The 17,735-nt window shown below is 40.8% G+C and overlaps 2 protein-coding genes across 3 annotated transcripts; both read left to right on the top strand.

The window, feature by feature from the left end:
• The first annotated feature begins 28 nt into the window (after nucleotides 1–28).
• Nucleotides 29–2,918, top strand: wdr89 (WD repeat domain 89). 2 transcript variants are annotated; one of them, XM_087779371.1, is made up of 2 exons: nucleotides 29–408; nucleotides 929–2,918. In XM_087779371.1, exon 2 carries the CDS (start codon nucleotides 935–937, stop codon nucleotides 2,102–2,104), a length of 1,170 nt encoding a protein of 389 aa, XP_087635497.1. In that variant the 5' UTR covers nucleotides 29–408; nucleotides 929–934; the 3' UTR covers nucleotides 2,105–2,918. The 2 variants fall into 2 exon arrangements, with proteins under 2 accessions (XP_087635497.1, XP_087635498.1); XM_087779372.1 differs by having other exon boundaries at nucleotides 29–418.
• Nucleotides 2,919–3,485: 567 nt separating this feature from the next.
• On the top strand, nucleotides 3,486–17,579 carry ppp2r5eb (protein phosphatase 2, regulatory subunit B', epsilon isoform b). Its single transcript, XM_087779431.1, has 14 exons — nucleotides 3,486–3,829; nucleotides 9,859–10,025; nucleotides 12,198–12,394; nucleotides 13,117–13,218; nucleotides 13,308–13,400; nucleotides 13,471–13,601; nucleotides 13,737–13,796; nucleotides 13,877–13,985; nucleotides 14,689–14,742; nucleotides 14,836–14,886; nucleotides 15,001–15,120; nucleotides 15,197–15,324; nucleotides 15,391–15,492; nucleotides 16,372–17,579. Exons 2-14 carry the CDS (start codon nucleotides 9,866–9,868, stop codon nucleotides 16,469–16,471), a joined length of 1,407 nt encoding a protein of 468 aa, XP_087635557.1. The 5' UTR covers nucleotides 3,486–3,829; nucleotides 9,859–9,865; the 3' UTR covers nucleotides 16,472–17,579.
• Nucleotides 17,580–17,735: the final 156 nt, after the last annotated feature.

Genomic DNA, 17,735 nt, shown 5'->3' with positions numbered 1-17,735 from the left:
CTAAAGAAAACTTTATTATCTAAAGATCGGTGAGTGACGAGTAAATTGCAATAATTTGACGTCACATCGTCAGTGAAGTCAAAGGTATTGCAATTAAATCGTTTCGTGTCTCAAGTTTAGAAATCCCAAGCCAGTGAACGCATCGACGAGTTTGTTCAGGTTTGTATTTGATGCTGTCCTACTAAAATCCCCGACGACACAGACAGAGCAGCAAAGTTCCGCCACAGAAGTGTTTCCTTCCGGACCTAATATCGAGTGACGCACTACCCTCTAGTCCTCGTGCAATCGGAATTTTACCTTTTTAACTTTCTCCTTCTCTCTCTCGCTCTGAGTTGATGGTTGACATCTGATTTCTACCGCAAATCTACGGAGCAGAAATTGATCCACTGGACCTGTCATTAAGAAACTGTGAGTTCAAGTATGTAACTGTTTTCATGATGTTTGCTGCTAATTCTATTAGCATTAACGTGTGTTAGTAAAAAGACGTCATTTAAGTTGGGTAAAATGAACATGGAAAGAAGACAGGTTTTATTATTTATTTATTAACAGAACTTTCATAGACCAGATCATCCTACGACACCGTTGTACTTTGTGTGCGATTAGTTGTTGAAACTGTATCAATTTGTTAAAAAGAAAGTGTCGTGAATGACAACAACACGTATGCTCAATGGAATTATAAATATAATTTATTTTAAAATGCTTTTCTATGTTACAACCTAACATGTTCAGAACACATTAATCTTTTATTATTTATCAAAATCATGCTCCTCAAAGTTTTTGATTTTACATCTTTTATAAAAACTTCGATATATATCATTACCACAGTTTAATGCACTTGCATGTTTTGGCCGAGCAATAACTATCTTGTTAGTTATTCATTGTAAAGTGAATATGTTGTTGCCCTGGTAACATCTGTCCTTCCCTGCAGCTGGTGATGGAGAAGAAGCCCGGGGGTTCTAAGGAGGAAGTGGGAGCACTGGAAGATCGGCTCAAGGTTCTCTCCATAGCACGAAGGACTCGACCCGTTCAGCCGGCGTATCTGCTGCACCTGGTGCTCCAGAAAGGGGGCGCTCTGGCCGTTACCTGCTCTGACTTCACCATCCGTCTGTTCGACAGCGAGACACTCCAGCTGCGGGGGGAATACATTGGCCACAAGGGTGCGCTATGTGGCGTCACACCCGCACATTGCTCTGCTGAACTACTTTACTCGGGCTCGGCAGATGGAACTGTGTGTGCTTGGGACCTGCGGCTGCCTGGGTCAAGTCCGGTTCAGACATTTCGCCACGAAGATTCTTATGGTCTCTACAGTTTTGACCTGAGCTTCAGCGACAAACTGCTGTGCGCCGGGACTGAGAAGGTGAACCAAAATGAAAGCTTCCTGCTTTTCTGGGACGCCAGGAAGGATGGGTCGCTACTGGGGGCGTACTCGGAGTCGCACAGTGATGACATTACCCAAGTGCGTTTCCATCCGAAAGACAATGACCGGATGGCGTCGGGCTCCTCAGACGGGCTAGTGAACGTGTTCGACCTGAGTAAGGGGGGAGAGGACGAGGCCCTGCAGGCCACCTACAACAGCGACTCGTCCGCTAGCTCTGTGTGCTGGTGCGGCCCAGACCTGGACCAGCTCCTGTGTCTGAGCCAGGACGAAGGTCTGCATCTTTGGGACCTGAGCTGCCTGGACACAGACCGGGCATTAACCCGCTACAGAACCCCAAACGCTTGCAGCCTCCCAGCGCTGTCTGGAGAGGCTGGTCTGGATTATTTGGTTGGGGGGCAGTGGTTGGAGGAAGCCGGTAAACTTTTGGTAGTGGGTGGGACCAACGAGGGCTCGCTACACCTGATGGAGTGTGACGACAGTGGGCTTCATCTGATCCAGAGCCTGAAGGGGGGCCATACCGCCACTGTGCGCTGCGCCCTATGGGACACAGCCAAGGAGTCCCTGGTCAGCGGAGGCGAGGACGGGCAGCTGTTGCTGTGGAAACCGGGGGGGGCGGAGCTAGTGGTGGGAAAACAGCTATCGCTTAAAAGTCAATCAGCTTTGAGACTGAAATCCAGACCCCATCACCAGCAAGGCCGAGCCAGGAATAGAAAGGCACCGTCCTGAGATTGCCACTTCGTCACATGATCATGGAGGCCCAAGGAAGATTCTCGCTGACAGGTGGTTTAAATGAAGCAACGTGAAAAGGGGGTGTGGCTCCATGTGAAAAGGAATCAATGTAATTGGAATTAAATGTCTTAAATTAAAAAATATTCCTTAATTAAACGTGAACACATGATGTAAGATCAGAATTAGAAACTTTTATTGCCAGTGTTGTAAACACAACATAGTATTTTTGTGGCGGCAGTACAGAATAAAAGAATGAAATCTTGTTTGTTTTGAATCTCAAAGTACTTACATAACATTTATTTACGACGATTGACAATAGCAAAACATTGAAGCAGATGCACGTCACAGTTTTACTTCAACACTATTCATGTAGGAACCTTCGGGTAAAAAAGAAAAGGCTAAATGCTGTGATTCACAAATAATTACTTACTTGCAAGGTAACAAGTATAAAGCATGGTGTACTCTGTGGGAAATTTTCAAAACAAGTACAATGGTATTTCAATTTTTCAGTGGACAATTTTTTTTTTAATGTTAAAATAAACATTTCAGTAAAGTTGTCCCTAATCCTGTGTAATTGTTGCAGTGTTTTTCCATTTTAGTCTGTCACTGTCTTCAATTGTATTTGAAATGGTATTAAAAAGAGGCTTAAATTGAATGTTGCTTATTCTGTTGGACCCCTGGAATCAATCTAAATTGTGAAACTTAACTTTGCTAGAGTGAATTACAAAGATGTACTTCTATGTCAACAAGCTGTGCTTATTGAGTATCTACAAAACTGCTGTATTTTCAATATTTTATATTGAATGGTGCATTGTACTTTTTAAATAAAAGAAAACGATTGCAATGAATGGTTTTACTTTGAAATATGTGTAGTGTTAGTTGTTCCTGTCAGAAGAGTTGAATCAAAGTGAGCTGTGCCAACTAGGCTTGACAGAACTGATCCTAGTTTGAAAAGGTCACACCCATGTTTCAACCTGTTCGTTGAGGGGGGAAGCTGGAGAACCTCGAGTAAACCAAACCACCGGAACACACGTCTCTTGTTTGGACCCCAAGTCTCCTGTAGTAGTCTGGCAGGGGAACACACCGGTAACCTGTGATAGTGCCCCAGAAGCTGTTTATGTTTCACCGTGGCGGTTCTGATCGTGGACACAGTGGGGAGTCCGGGGACCGGAGGACACCGTCGACAGGTCCAACCTCATTCCGACGCACACACACACACACACGGCGAGCACGCGCCTCTCCTCTCCACCAAACACGACAGGGGTCCGTCGCGTCGCCCTCTCTGTTGACGGACAGGCTGTCTCACCCAATCGCAGGCGCCGTTCTTTCCCGCACAGCCAATCAACGTCGGCAATCGTCGCCGATCCCCGCCTAGTAGCTTCGGTGCTTCAGTGTTCTGTGTGCCGCGGTCTGAGCCCAGCAGTGTTGACAAAAGAAGCGAGCCCAGGAATCGAACCTCCAGCACTGTGAGGAATAATCGAACCACTCACAGGAATGTAATTACACTAACGTCGTTGGTCCATCGTATCGATTTGACGGAGATCCGGGGTGTTTTTTCGCTGACGAAGAAGCACTCGTGGGTTCGGGCCGAGATCCTGCCGCTGCCTGGGAGAGAGTGTCCGCACCGAGCTGGAGGAAGCCCCGCGGCCCGCCCGCTGCACCCTGAAACCTAGGAGAACTCCTCTCAGCAGCCGTCTTCATCGCGACCCGCAGAGGATCCAGGTGAGAGTCCGGATGAGTTGAAGGTCTTCGGTGGGAGCGAGACCAGCTCCGGCGTCCTGGTTCTAGGCGTAATGTGTCGGTTATGTCAGTTCGATAGCATCGTTAGCATCACTAGCAGAGATACTCAGGCTAGCGAGTGATTGCCAAAAGCTGCACGCCAGCCCGAAACAAACACACTCGGCGTTTCTCTTGTTTAATTTGTGAATGCAAAAGTTAAAATGTCTATTTCAATTTTTGATTCAAACTATCACTGGAAGCTGCTTGCGAGTTAGCTTGGGCTAACCCGCGTTAGCTCCGCCAGCGCTATAAACTAGCTATTATGGCACTTAAATCCAATTTTCTATTAAGATCTACCGACATTCTCATAGTTATAAGGGAAAGAACAAGTTGGTTCTGCAGACGAGGGGCGACTAACTAACAATTATTACCACTTTTTCAGTGTTATCTGTTCGCTGGCTGGGAGGCTAATGGATGCTAGCTTAATAGCTGTCAAGTTTTCAGCCTCAGATCAGAAATTGCCCAAACAAACGCTGTCGTTAAATGACAAACCGAAAAACTAAATACTTCATTGATATATTCCTAATTCCACGATAATACTTCTTATAATTACAATGGGCGATTTGTAATGGGTCGCAATGATCTGTCCATTAGATAAACATCACATCTTTGACATTATAATATTGTGGCCCCTGGATTTAATAGAACAACCACAATTTACGAATTTGGACATTCAACGCTAATATGAATTGTATATATGCTCTTTTATTTGGTTTTCACTGTAGGAGTGAACGCCACACGTGAAGAACTGAGAACTCCTGTTGTGTTATCAGTTTTATCTTGATCTTTAAAATATATACTTTATTGAATATTGTTTTGATTGTTTAAGCGCTTTGTGACCCTGGTCTGGAAAAGACCAAACAAATAAAAATTACTTACTTACTAGTGTCACAACTACACTACTACAGTGTAGTCATACCTGTGTTTACTATAGATCTAAGATGGAGATAAAACCATAGCTGTGTAGTGGTTAATGTTTTTAGTCCTACTAATAAGTTCTACAAATCTTGGGCATCACAATTCTACTTTATTTATATTTCTAATTCCAAATAATTTGTGTTTAATGTTGTTGGTTTTCCTTAATTTTCCTACTTTGATCACTGTTGTGATTGTTACCGATGTAACGTCAAAGCTTGTCTTTATAGATTTACCTGTGGAAGATGAGCGTCAAGGTACTGGATGCGTAAATAAGAGTATGTGTCAGTAGGTAGGGTGATCAAGGTTAAGTTGGAGGATAGATAGCCATGGCAACCCCTGATGGAAAATGCTGAGAGACAAAGTAGACACACTTTGAAGCCGTCCACAAATGAACAATATAGTTGTGGAGTGCACGTGCATGTGTTGAATATCTGAAGAGCTAAACAAGATTTAAGATTAAATATAAAATGAATCATTTAGGTTTTCAAAAACAGAACAACATGTATTTTTTTTAACACGAGAATACTATATTATGATTTATTAATCTAGAATCAGAGATTTTGAAAGATCACAATTGAAAAAAACCCAAACATATTTATAGTGGACTTTCTTCAACGCTTCAAGTTCTTTTATTGTCAAATATACATGTAAGTATTTATATTTGTAGAGCGCTTTGCCAGGCAAGACATACAGCATAGATGAAATTGTAGTTCCCTTAGAGACACAATGCAAACCACATTAAATAAGACATTAAAAAAATATATTTTATATTTTACTGGGCCCCATTTTGACATGCAAAAATCCATCTATGTATTATACAAATTTTAATATGACAAAGGTCGTAAAGCTCTAATTCCATGGGTTTAAATAAATAAAAAAAAACGTTAGGAGACATGACCTGAATGTTGTTGAGGTACATTTTTCTTTTTTATTGACGACTCGCAATACAATCAAAAGATATTTAGACACTTAATATTTTCATTACATTGTGTTGTTTATAATATTTATTTTGATTATTTAAAGAAGTCTTCATTTGTTTTCTAGGTAGCAGGTAGCAGTAAGCAGCTCTAGGTAGTTTGGGTACCTTTTAATATTTTTTTTAAATAAAATATTTTTATAAAACCTGTGATGAAGCATCAACTTAAAACTAGTTCAATGACTTGAGGTGTTTTGTGTGATTTTTTTTTTTTTTTTTTTTTTTTCACTGCAAAAGTTCTTGGGGATAGTGCGAATTACGGTACGAAAACAAAGTTAAAGTTATGTTATATACAAAGCCATCATTACGCATATCATATTTAATTATCCACAATCTGATTCATTACCTCATCGGCATCCATCCAATGGAACCAGAAAATTCTTCCAACTGCTGTAAACCAGGACATAGCAACTTTTGTGACGTTTAGCAAGTGCTCATGGGAAATGTGGTCTCCCGTCGGGCTAAACACTACAACTTTAGTCCACTGGCGTCGCTTTAAGCTAAAAACACACCCAAAAATATATATTTTTTTCATTATAAAAAGCTCTGTTAGAGTTAAAAGTGTACTTACTTCCTTCTTAGAGTAGGGGAGTGAAATGCAAAAGAGAAATTATGGTGCATTTAGAAAAACCTCCCAAATAGGGGCAAAATCACATTTCGTTACATCTCTTAAATGAACGCCTAATTAAAACGGCAAACATGGGGCATTACCCCATTATTTTTGTTTCTTTTTGGTCTGCTTTTTTTTTTTATTCAAGCCTTTCTGTTGAATCAGTTTAAAATACTGAGGGATAGTTAGTTTTTTGGGGGGGTTTTGTGCACAGCAATTTACACAGTTCCAAGCTAACGTGTTGCTAAAAGTGTTGTGAATGTGTGAACTGCAGTTATTGGATAATTTAACCAAAACACTTAGAGCCCAGTTGTATAAACTACAAAGTGTTACAAAAAACATTTTTGTGTAAATAAATGAAATATCTGATCTTTGTCCACTCTGATTTGGACTGACATTGTGCTGCTTGGCAGGTCAAGGTAATATTTGCTTATTATGGTTAAAACAAGCTCCAGTTAGTGAGAGCGTAAGAGTGCAGCCAGATGGTGTTTCCACAGCTAAGTTATAGGAACCAAGAGAACCGATGTGGAGGAAACCTAAGTGAAAGTGCCATTTCTTTTCATGAAGTCCACAGAGTGCATTGTATTCCTTTTCGATGTCAAACATTTTTAGTTTGTTCTGCTGCTGTAGATGTGATGAAAGCAAAGGTCATTTTGATTAATCTCTTATGCAACATTTAACGAATTAACATTTAAAGAACTCACAATATTTGATCTAAAGCTGATGTTTAGCCCTTCCAGCTCTTCTGATAGACCAGTCTCCATAGTCCACATCATCTTGAAATTGGGCCTCCTTTCTCGATTACCTGGTTCTGGTCTCTGAAACTTTCCAACCCCTTGTCAGGGGGTCTACATGGTGGTCTTGATCTCAGATGTAATTTATATATATTGGGACATTCCAGAGTTCAACAGCTTCCTGCTTGTTTGCGTTCAACATGTTCCTTGTTCACTGGGAGACTTCCTGTTGAGCAGAACCTCCTCCCTCCTCTTCCTGTCTCCTCCTGCTCCTCTAATCCCCCCCACCCACCCAACGTCTCCCTAGTCTCCCTAGTCTGCATCATCTGTCGTGTTATGTAAGAATCAGAAGAAGCAGCTTTGGTTCTTTAATCTGGACAAGCTGTCCCCCCTTCTCATACTGGTCTGACGGCATCAGTGTGTGTTAGTGACTGGGGTGGTTGTCAGTAGCGGGCAAGAAATCCCTTGTTTTGCTGAGTTCTCAAAGGTGACCAGAAGCTCCATGGATCAGCTGGTCAACGTTGATTGAAATGGTAGCACGCACCTCCTGCTGATCTGAGAGGTTCAGTGGGCCGCGGTTCTGATCACATGCTGGTAACACTGTGTTAGATGACAAAGGTGGTCCTCATAGATAGAGTCACGGGTCTTGATGCTCTCTGGGATCAATTGTGTCAACTTTTCCAAGGTTCAATATCGTATCTCCTTGTACAAGTAACTCTGATGTCAGCAGCTACCAAGACTCTGACTTGGTCTAACAAAAAAAAAAAGTCTGAGTCACTTGTCTGTTTGGAATTTTTACCAATCACAAAAGGGTAGGCGTGACCTCAAATTCCTGCCAACCTTGGAGTGTTGCAGATGCAGAACACTATTTGCTCGGTTCTTATAAAAATTTAATTTGAAAGTATTTCATTAAAAGAAACTGACTACAGTAGCCAATTCGGGTCAAAAATCCCTTAAGTCATCAAGCTTTAAAAAATGATTTATGCTCTAGGCAAAGGGAAAAAGTTTGCAAAGATATACATTAATTATTTAATCTTTTATAATGTGATATTTTAGTGGATTGACATCATCAGGTTTATTCATGTTGGTGTTACTTTTAAAAAGGACATCAAACTTCATAAACTGAATGTTGAATGAGTGAAGCCATTATTGCGTCATAATGGAGTCCGCTTCCTTAACCTCTCTAATAAGTTCGAATCATTGTCATAATGAGGGACATGCATGTGAGAAAATCAGAAAAGGTCATTTTTGACATTAGTTGCCCATAAATAACTTTGGACAAAAAGATTGAATTTTTTGCACACCCAGTAGGGCTAAAGGAAAAAAAAGAAATTGATTTAATAGAATACAATTTTTAAATCCCAAAGGTTGTGATTAACATAAAAAACAAAATGGGTATGCTGTTTCCACAGTATGTAGCTGCAAGAAAAAAAGAGGACAGGGATTAAGCGCCCTTTCTTTTTCGCTTGTATTTAAGTGCAAAAAATATGTTTACATATTCATTGCCGTAGCAAGTTTACTCAATTTTTGTGCTATTTCTAATCATTTTCTATATGTCCATTCCAGGTGTGTTGAGCTCTGCTGTGATAAGAATTTTATTTTACATTTTAAATGAAGATATTTTATTCAATCAGTTTATGTATTTTTCATCAATCCTGAGATGTTTTCATGTCTCATTGTCTACTCTTGGACGGGCAGTACTGAAATTTCAACTTTGCACTATGTGGGAATAATAAAGGTTTTATAAGAATGAGAAACTTTTATTGTCAGGGTTGTAAACCCAACATTTTTGTGGTGTCGGTAGAGAATAATAGAATGAAATAAGATATCATTCAAAGTAAGCAATAGAAAACAGAACCCAGCACCAAGGCAGCCATTCGTCATCCTCATCATATCATTTTATCATAATATGCAATATACTATACAATGGCTTGTATAAGATTAAAAAAAAAACAATGCTGAATTGCAATATAATTAAAAAAAGAAAGTACCATTACATTTCTTCTAAATCGTTCAGCCAGTAATCTTTATTCTCCACTAACTTTTAACAGACTGTGTCATTGCATCATTTTTGAGACGCTGAGGATAAAGTGCCCTGCCAATCATATCAAGAATAGTTTGCTGTCTTTTGAACCCTGTGATCACACCTAAAATGGGGGCGTGGCATGGTGCTATTTTTGCTTCCTGGAAAATAACCTTTTTACTAGCATCACACCGTGGCGTCAATGATGATAGTATCGTTCGGGCACGAAATGAGTGATACAAGTAAAGAGCATCCATTGAATTTCCATAATAAAACTGTATTTGTAGACGTTAAATGGATTTAAATTCATAACATTACCTCATAACCAGTGCACGAGTGCCAACTAGGGTTGTGTATTGTGTATATATGATGCGTATGTGTGACTATATGATGTATTATGATACTGTAGGAGCAACGATCTATTGCTTTTAAAGAATTGAATCGTTCAAAAACCATCATAGCATAGTAAACAATCAATGCTATTACATGCTTGACGTCAGCCATATCAGATGCACATGATTTACCCAGATTTCATGCTACAGATCGAATGGCTCTTATCGACGTGGTTTTTCGATTTAAATATCAATAAAGTGCTTTTAGGAATTTTCTGATGTGTGCGACATTATCTCTTCACATCAACGGTGTAAACAATTTGATTCACTTCGGCATGAAGAGCTCTGATGTTAACTCTCTCAACGATCTGTCCCCCAGCAGGGCTATGTCCTCAGCAGCCACCACGTCTCCTCCATCTGTGGACAAAGTGGACGGATTTTCTCGGAAGTCTGTCAGGAAGGCAAAGCAGAAGCGATCCCAGAGCTCATCCCAGTTTCGCTCCCAGGGCAAACCCATCGAGCTCACACCGCTGCCTCTGCTCAAAGGTAAGCTGACACACCCATCTTAAGTCCTACCTGTCCAGGTCCGGGGGTACCTTTTTGTACGTGTCCTTCCCCACGCTTTTTGGTCAGCTTTGTAGTTGATGGTTCAACTCCTTGACTGTTGTCTTGTGTAAAGAAAAAAAAATAACGGGGAGAGTAGATCAAAAATAGACGTACAATGCTGCCCCCCAACACACACACACACACTCCACAGGGCCGCCCCATCGGGCCAATGGAGCCCTCCTCAGCTGCCCACCCCCCAACAGAAACTCGACCTCCTCGGTGTCTCTTTACAAGTTTCCAGCTGGACTCCTCACAGACCTGGTCAGAGGAGCGAGGTCCAGCACGATGGTTCACATGTTGCCCTCAGATCCGCCGGCCACTCGTTCATGATTCGGTTCCGTTGGAGAGGGAGTCGATCAACGTGAGTGAAGGCTGTTATGTGTGAATGTCAGGCGCGAGGTGGAGGAGGGGGCGCGATGTTCGGAGGTCTTGGAAGTTAAAGTTAGCTCTGCTGTCAAGACCTGTTCTATGGTACCAAAACCAGCCACTCAAAATGGAAGGTAACAGAAGACCAGTGAGTGGAACATCTCAGAATTCTACACCGGTCACAGGTGTATACATCTCAGTATATTTCTCAAATGCTTGCTTAGGATTTCGGGTTGTTTGAAGAACTGATTTAGTGGATTTTTGACTTGAACTCCTAGAAAGAAACAACACTGTTGTTTACCAAAAGCTTCAGTAAGAGCCCAGTGATCCAGTCCTGCTGAAGTTTATGATGGTACAAGTGGAGTCCCTTCACCCCCTGCAGTTCTCAGAAATGGACCTTTCCTTTGAACCTTTATCAGCCCAAAATCCAGTCTGTATCTTTTTATCCGGTGCATCCTTTTGAGTTCTTTTCTTTCTTTTTTCTTTTTTTTTTTTACACGATCTGTGGGTGCAACTCCACGGTCCTGGTGAACCATTGTAGGCTGAAAAAGTCCAACAGATGGCGCCACAGTTTCGCAACCTTTTTTATGCATTCCGCTCGCTCACATCTGACCTTTTGAGCACTAGAAACATTAAGAATGCTCATGACAATCTTATCTCTGAAACCACCTGAAGGAGGTCAAAGTCCAGAGCGTGAGGAATTAAGGGAGGGGGTGAATCAATGATCGAGGTGCGCCTTGAAAATATTTAGTTTGTTCGTCCACATAGAGACTTTGTTTAAGCTTTCAGTGTTCAGCGAAGAAGTTTTTGTTGTATGCTTCTCCTCAGAAGTCATTATGACTGTGGAGCACAGAAATGGAATATCATTAGGTCTTTGTTGTGGCAAGAATCTGGCAATAAAATATACATCACAATAAAGGGGCAACAATATAGTATGTTGATATGTGGTAAGAACAATTGTATATTTGTAGTATTGGCCGAGGCCAAAATATGACCAAAAATCCACTTGCTGGAGTCGACTGTATCCTCTCGTCCTCAGTCATCGCCAGGATCTCCCAAGGTTTTCAGGGTGCAATGTATTATTATTATTATTATTGAGCTAAAAAGGAGGTAATGACTGATGCGGCCAGAAGTTTCATTGCAAAACAAAAATTGGCAAACGCTGTCATTATGTATCTTATGGAAAAAAAGGAAGTATTTTAACAATGCTGTTAAATATTGATACATTACTGTGGAGAAAAAAATATTGCGATAAAGAAGTGTTTCTATATACATTTACACTCAATAACACATTGACTTGATGAACACGCAAACTTCCATAGTGACTTGACTTGGCCTTCTTTCTCTATGGTCTGATTGTTCATTTTGAGCCAGTTTCAGTCATGGGAGATGAGTTAAGAGTTTTGTGGGCAGGAAGTAAGTGAGACCATGATTGACACGCACCTGAATGCAGGTCTAAATGCCTCATTCATGTACACTTGCCAGACTGACTAGCTTTCAACTTCTTTCACACTTACTTTCCGTCAATCTATCTGCTGCAGTTCTGTTGTTTGTTCAATATCTGAACTTATGAATCAAGTCTGGAAGGGGGTGAGAGATGGCAGGGAGAGTGTAAGGTGACACTCTCACGAGTGATGGGGAAGTCCCTTGTGTGTGCCTGTGTAAGTTTGTCTGTGCTTTCGAATTCAAATGTTAAAAGTTTCACTGGTTTTTCTGATGTACACTTCCTTTCTCTCTCTCTCTTAGACGTTCCGGCTCCGGAGCAGCCCGAGCTGTTCCTGAAGAAGCTACAGCAGTGTTGCACCGTCTTCGACTTCATGGACACACTGTCAGACCTCAAGATGAAGGAGTACAAGCGGTCCACTCTCAATGAGCTGGTGGACTACGTGACAGTTAGCCGCGGCTACCTGACGGAGCAGGCGTACCCAGAGGTGGTGAAGATGGTGAGACGTGCTTCAAAAACTCAAAGCTAACGTGATGATTTTAACACACAAAAGCTTCAGCCGGCACTGGACAAGTACATTAGTTTGTTTGAATTATTACATAATCGGAAGGAGTGATCTCTACTTTTATCTTGTCAAAGCAGCGTAGTCGCACGCAAGAAGAACAGAAAGTGCATCTATAACCACATAAAAACGAACTTATCAAACCAATTATCTTCTTGTGTTAGGAATGATTAATAATTATAGAATGTTGTTTAAATGTCCAGAAAACATTTGCACAATCTAGAAAGCTTCTTTTTCGTTGATTTTTTTATATCAACAGGGTTAAGTGTTAACTTAATATTATGTCATGAGTATTAACTTAAACCATTTATCTTTTGGCAATGCATTGCAAATATGAATACACTGTCAAAAAGATTGAATACATTGATATTATTATTGTGGACATAAGATTAAAAAGAAATCAGAATCATGTCTATTATTTGTAATGTAAAAAACAGGACTTTTATTATTATTTATAGTGTTTGCAGTCAACACTTGAATGAATTGGAAAGAATGAAATAAACAGTAACTCTAACATACTGTATAGTTGAAATGTATTTGAAAAATAATTTAGTCTTAAATTAATTTAAACTTGAGCCACTAGGGTGCCACTAGCTCTCTAATTCCTTTAAAAAAAAAAAAACTCGACGTAACCTGAAATCCTTGTTTCTGACCACTAGGTGTCTCACAACATTTTCCGGACTCTTCCGCCAAGTGACAGTAACGAGTTTGACCCAGAAGAAGACGAGCCCACACTGGAGGCCTCCTGGCCCCACCTACAGGTCGCGACCTTTCTCTGTCACTCTTAAGAATATTGTGCGTGGTCTAGGCCGGGCGCGTATGATGACGTCTCTCGTTCCTGCCTCCACAGTTGGTTTACGAGTTCTTCATCCGGTTCCTGGAAAGTCAGGAGTTTCAGCCCAGCATTGCCAAAAAGTACATAGACCAGAAGTTCGTGCTGCAGGTCAGTCTGCTCCTCCGTCTTGCGGGCTCGCTGTAGACCTCATGTCATGTGATTGTTTGCTTCTGCGCAGCTGCTGGAGCTCTTCGACAGCGAGGACCCTCGCGAGAGAGACTATCTGAAGACGGTGTTGCATAGAATCTACGGCAAATTTCTGGGCCTGAGAGCTTTTATACGAAAACAGATCAATAATATTTTTCTACGGTGAGTAGCATGACTGCTATGAATGAATGAAATAGAATATGTAGTATTTAAAAAGCTGCTGGGGTCAACAAAAGAAAAAAGATTTGTCTCAAGTCTCCACTGTCAATAACTCACTCATTCCTCCTCGGAACACAGTTTTGTTTATGAGACGGAACACTTCAACGGCGTCGCCGAGCTGCTGGAGATCCTGGGCAGGTGCGTGACCCACTCGGATCATGTTGTTCTAATGAAATGTCGCTTCGTCACTCAACCCACGTCTCCTCTCCCTGGGACAGCATCATCAACGGCTTCGCTCTCCCTCTGAAGGCGGAACACAAACAGTTTCTGGTCAAAGTTTTGATTCCACTGCACACGGTCAGGAGCCTCTCTCTGTTCCACGCACAGGTGAGCACACACACTTTTGGACCAACCCTTGCCCTCGAGAGACAATTTAAGACTGACCATGAAACAATGTTTCTGATTGCTTTTGAGTACTTTATTATAATACGTATATTCTACTTTTTAAATGTATTTTATTGACAAGAAGATGGATAACATTCATGCTTAAATGATCAAATATTCATATTTTTACTTTTTTGTATCAAAAAAAGAAAGCAACTACATTAAGCTTAACAAAGTGGAAAATCTAGAAAAAGAAAACAACATTTAAAAAAAAACACAGCCTTACTTTTAGGGGAAAATTACCATGTAAAGGTTCTTTATATTTTGATTACTCTTTTTTTTTTTTTTAATTGACAATTATTCCTTAAAATCTAGATCAAAATACATATATTCAAATAACCAGTATATACAGTAAGTAATAATTAACAACAAAAAAAATCTCCCTTTCTTTCTATTTTTGCGCTTTTTTTAAATGAATTATTTTCAGAATATCCATTAATTTTAAAGCTTTTATGTTTTTTCATTTTCACGAGTTATTACAGGTTTCTTTTTTGAGTAAACTTGACTGAAAAGGGCGTCAAACTAATGTTACTAAAGAGAAAATATAATCTTTTTCAAATTAAACACCTTTCAGACGGTAATAATCTGTGCCACAGAGATTATATAAAAACAAATTGTGTCACTGCTCTCTTTCTTTCTCCCTTAGTTGGCGTATTGTATTGTACAGTTCCTAGAGAAAGACCCGACATTAACAGAACCGGTGAGTTGGTTGGATTTTTTTTATGACCCCCCCCCTCCCTAAATCACATCCCCCCATTATATGATGATGATGGTGATGGTGGTTTTCCTACAGGTCATCAGAGGGTTACTGAAGTTCTGGCCCAAAACCTGCAGTCAAAAAGAGGTAAGTCTTTCACAAGCAAGCCATTAATACTCACCTGGTAGAAAGCGTAGTTCTTTAAACTGTGGAGCTTTACCTTTTTTTGGAAGTGTCTGAAGAACTTCTCTTGCCCTGCAGGTGATGTTTCTTGGGGAGCTGGAGGAGATTCTGGACGTCATAGAACCAACGCAGTTTGTAAAGATTCAGGAGCCACTTTTCAAGCAGATTTCCAGATGTGTGTCCAGCCCTCACTTCCAGGTGACGTCTCACCTCTGTGACTCTCGCTTCCCCTCTCTTCTGCTCCAACTGATGTTGTTGCTCTTTTGACCACCAGGTGGCGGAGCGAGCGCTCTACTACTGGAACAACGAGTATATCATGAGTCTGATTGAGGAGAACTCCAGCGTCATCCTGCCCATCATGTTCTCCAGCCTCTACCGGATCTCCAAGGAGCACTGGAACCCGTGAGTGTCCGCTGCTGAAACCCCCTCTGCTCTGGTCACCTCCTGACCTCTGACCTCTGTGTGCAGGGCCATCGTGGCGCTTGTCTACAATGTCCTCAAGGCCTTCATGGAGATGAACAGCACTCTGTTTGATGAGCTCACGGGGACGTACAAGTCAGACCGCCAGCGGTGAGACCCTCATCTTCATCATCCCGATATCTTCCACATCATCGTCATCATCTTACTCACCATCTTCATTCACAACGTCGTCATTATCACCAACAACAACTTTATCGTCCCAGCCTTCATCTCAACAAATCATCAGCACCTTCATCATAACTTGCAGTTCTGTGTAGCGAGTATTATGAAAGTTACCTTTCAAACAGTATTCCACTACCGATTACGGAATTAGCTTTACTTCCAAAAATACTTTTAATACTATAATATCTTTACAATTAAAGTCGCGGCCAAACAAAACGGGTGCATTTTCATTCTTTGAAGCATCTTGATTATCTTTGAGTTTGTCCTTCTCCACCAAATAAATTCCTTTACTTTTTTTTACTATTGTGGTTGACATTTATAATATGTGTCTCTTAACTTCAAGACCAACATCTTAACAATATGTCACCGAACAAAAATTAACATTAATCTACTTTGATTTTGAGCCCACCATCCTGACTTTCTGGACCAGATTTAAAACAACGTTTGGGCAGTTTTAATCATTGTTTCACTATGCATTTAGAAAACGAGCATTACAGATATTATATATTTCCCATTAAAATTATTATGTATAGCTTTCAGTATGTACTATAATTACTGCAATTTTCACCATAATTTAAAATGGAAAGAAACCAGCAAAAAGGCTACTTTATAGAACTTGCCAGTATTTGGTGATTAGGTATTTAATAACAACAACTGATTTTCATGTTATTAAAAGGACAGTAATGTGTGTTCTAAAGTGTATTCTAAATAGATCCCGTTGAAACATTACGGTAGTTAAAAGACTTAAATACCCTGGGTGTCCACTAGAGAGCGCCGTTGTACTAATCATTCACGTGTTTTTTCCAGCGAGAAGAAAAAGGAGAAGGAGCGTGAGGAGCTGTGGAAGAAGCTGGAGGACTTGGAGCTGAAGCGAGGCCTTAGGAGCGACGGCATCATCCCCACTTAACGCTGCCCTGACCCCCCACTGACCCCGCCCCCTCCGGAGCGTCGCTGGTTTTGAAACGTTTTTATTTTTCGAGTTTTTATTTCTCCTGTGTTGTGCGACTTACTTTACCGTAGATTCATCACTTCGTTATTTTAACTGTAAATAATTATTTTTCTTGTTTTTTTTTGTTTTTTTTCTCTCTCTCTCTCTCTCTCTCTCGACTGGTTATTGTTCTAAACGCAACAAATAAACAAAGAAAATAAAAAGAAGAAACTAGATAACTTATGTTGGGGGATCAACTGAAAGACTGTAGACGCCAAAACAACCATTTAAAAAAAAAAAAAAAGAAAAAAAAAAAAAAGATCCAAATGTTTGAATCAGTTCTCCTATATGTCACCTAGTTCTGTCGGACCGGTCCTGGCTTTCGTCCTTGTCTGTGTCTTTGTCCTCATGTGGACGTCCACTGTAGTCCTCCTCCTGGCCTTGTTCCCAGGTCCTAGTCTTGGTCTGAGACTCGTCCTAGCCCGAGCTCTGGTCCTGGTGAAACCAGAAGGGATGCAAGTTCTTCCGTTCAAGTGGAAGTTGATTTAAACTTTCTTTTTCCTGTTTTACAGTGCAGTGTCACTTGAGTGCAGCGGGTTGACGCTGTTGAATTGATCCAGAAAAGATTTATTTTTACATAATTAATCAACATATTGTGAGAAAAGTGTTCTGAGGGGATCAGTAAAGAATCAATAATATCAGCTATTGATCCTCTATTCGCTCCACAGAAAAACAAAACGCTGCCACTTATTTGAACGAAGCAGAAAGAGAAATTTTAAATGAACTCGTTGACCTTTGACCCCTCCTGCTGCAGGTATCAGTCTGGCACTGATGACCTTTGACCCCGACGGGAATAACCACACCAGCAGGGGGACTGTAGTTGTAGTGGGCGGAGTCTCTGAATCTACTTCCTGTTTTGCCTGTTTTGTTTTCATCATATTTGTTTCTGTTTAGGCGGGGGAGGGGGTCGGGACGATTAGACTCCGCCCCTCTCCTGCTCTGACGTCATCGCCGTTAAAAAAAAGAAAAACGTGAATAAAAACAAAAATGTTTAATTATTTTAAAAAATAAAGAAATATTAAATCATCACGTCTGTCATTGCTCTGTGTGCGGGGAACGGTCCGTGTTTCCTCCAGGTAAGTTGGGGAAATTTAAAAATTGATTTTGGCGCCACCTGTTGTTCTCTAAGCCAAACACATTTTCCACACTTTCTTAAATTCAATTCCAACTATTAATGTAATAT

Source organism: Callionymus lyra, chromosome 18 (assembly GCF_982586985.1).
Source record: "Callionymus lyra chromosome 18, fCalLyr1.hap1.1, whole genome shotgun sequence".
Taxonomy (NCBI): domain Eukaryota; kingdom Metazoa; phylum Chordata; class Actinopteri; order Syngnathiformes; family Callionymidae; genus Callionymus; species Callionymus lyra.
Note: the sequence above shows the minus strand (reverse complement) of the source record. Positions and strands in the feature narration are given on the sequence as shown.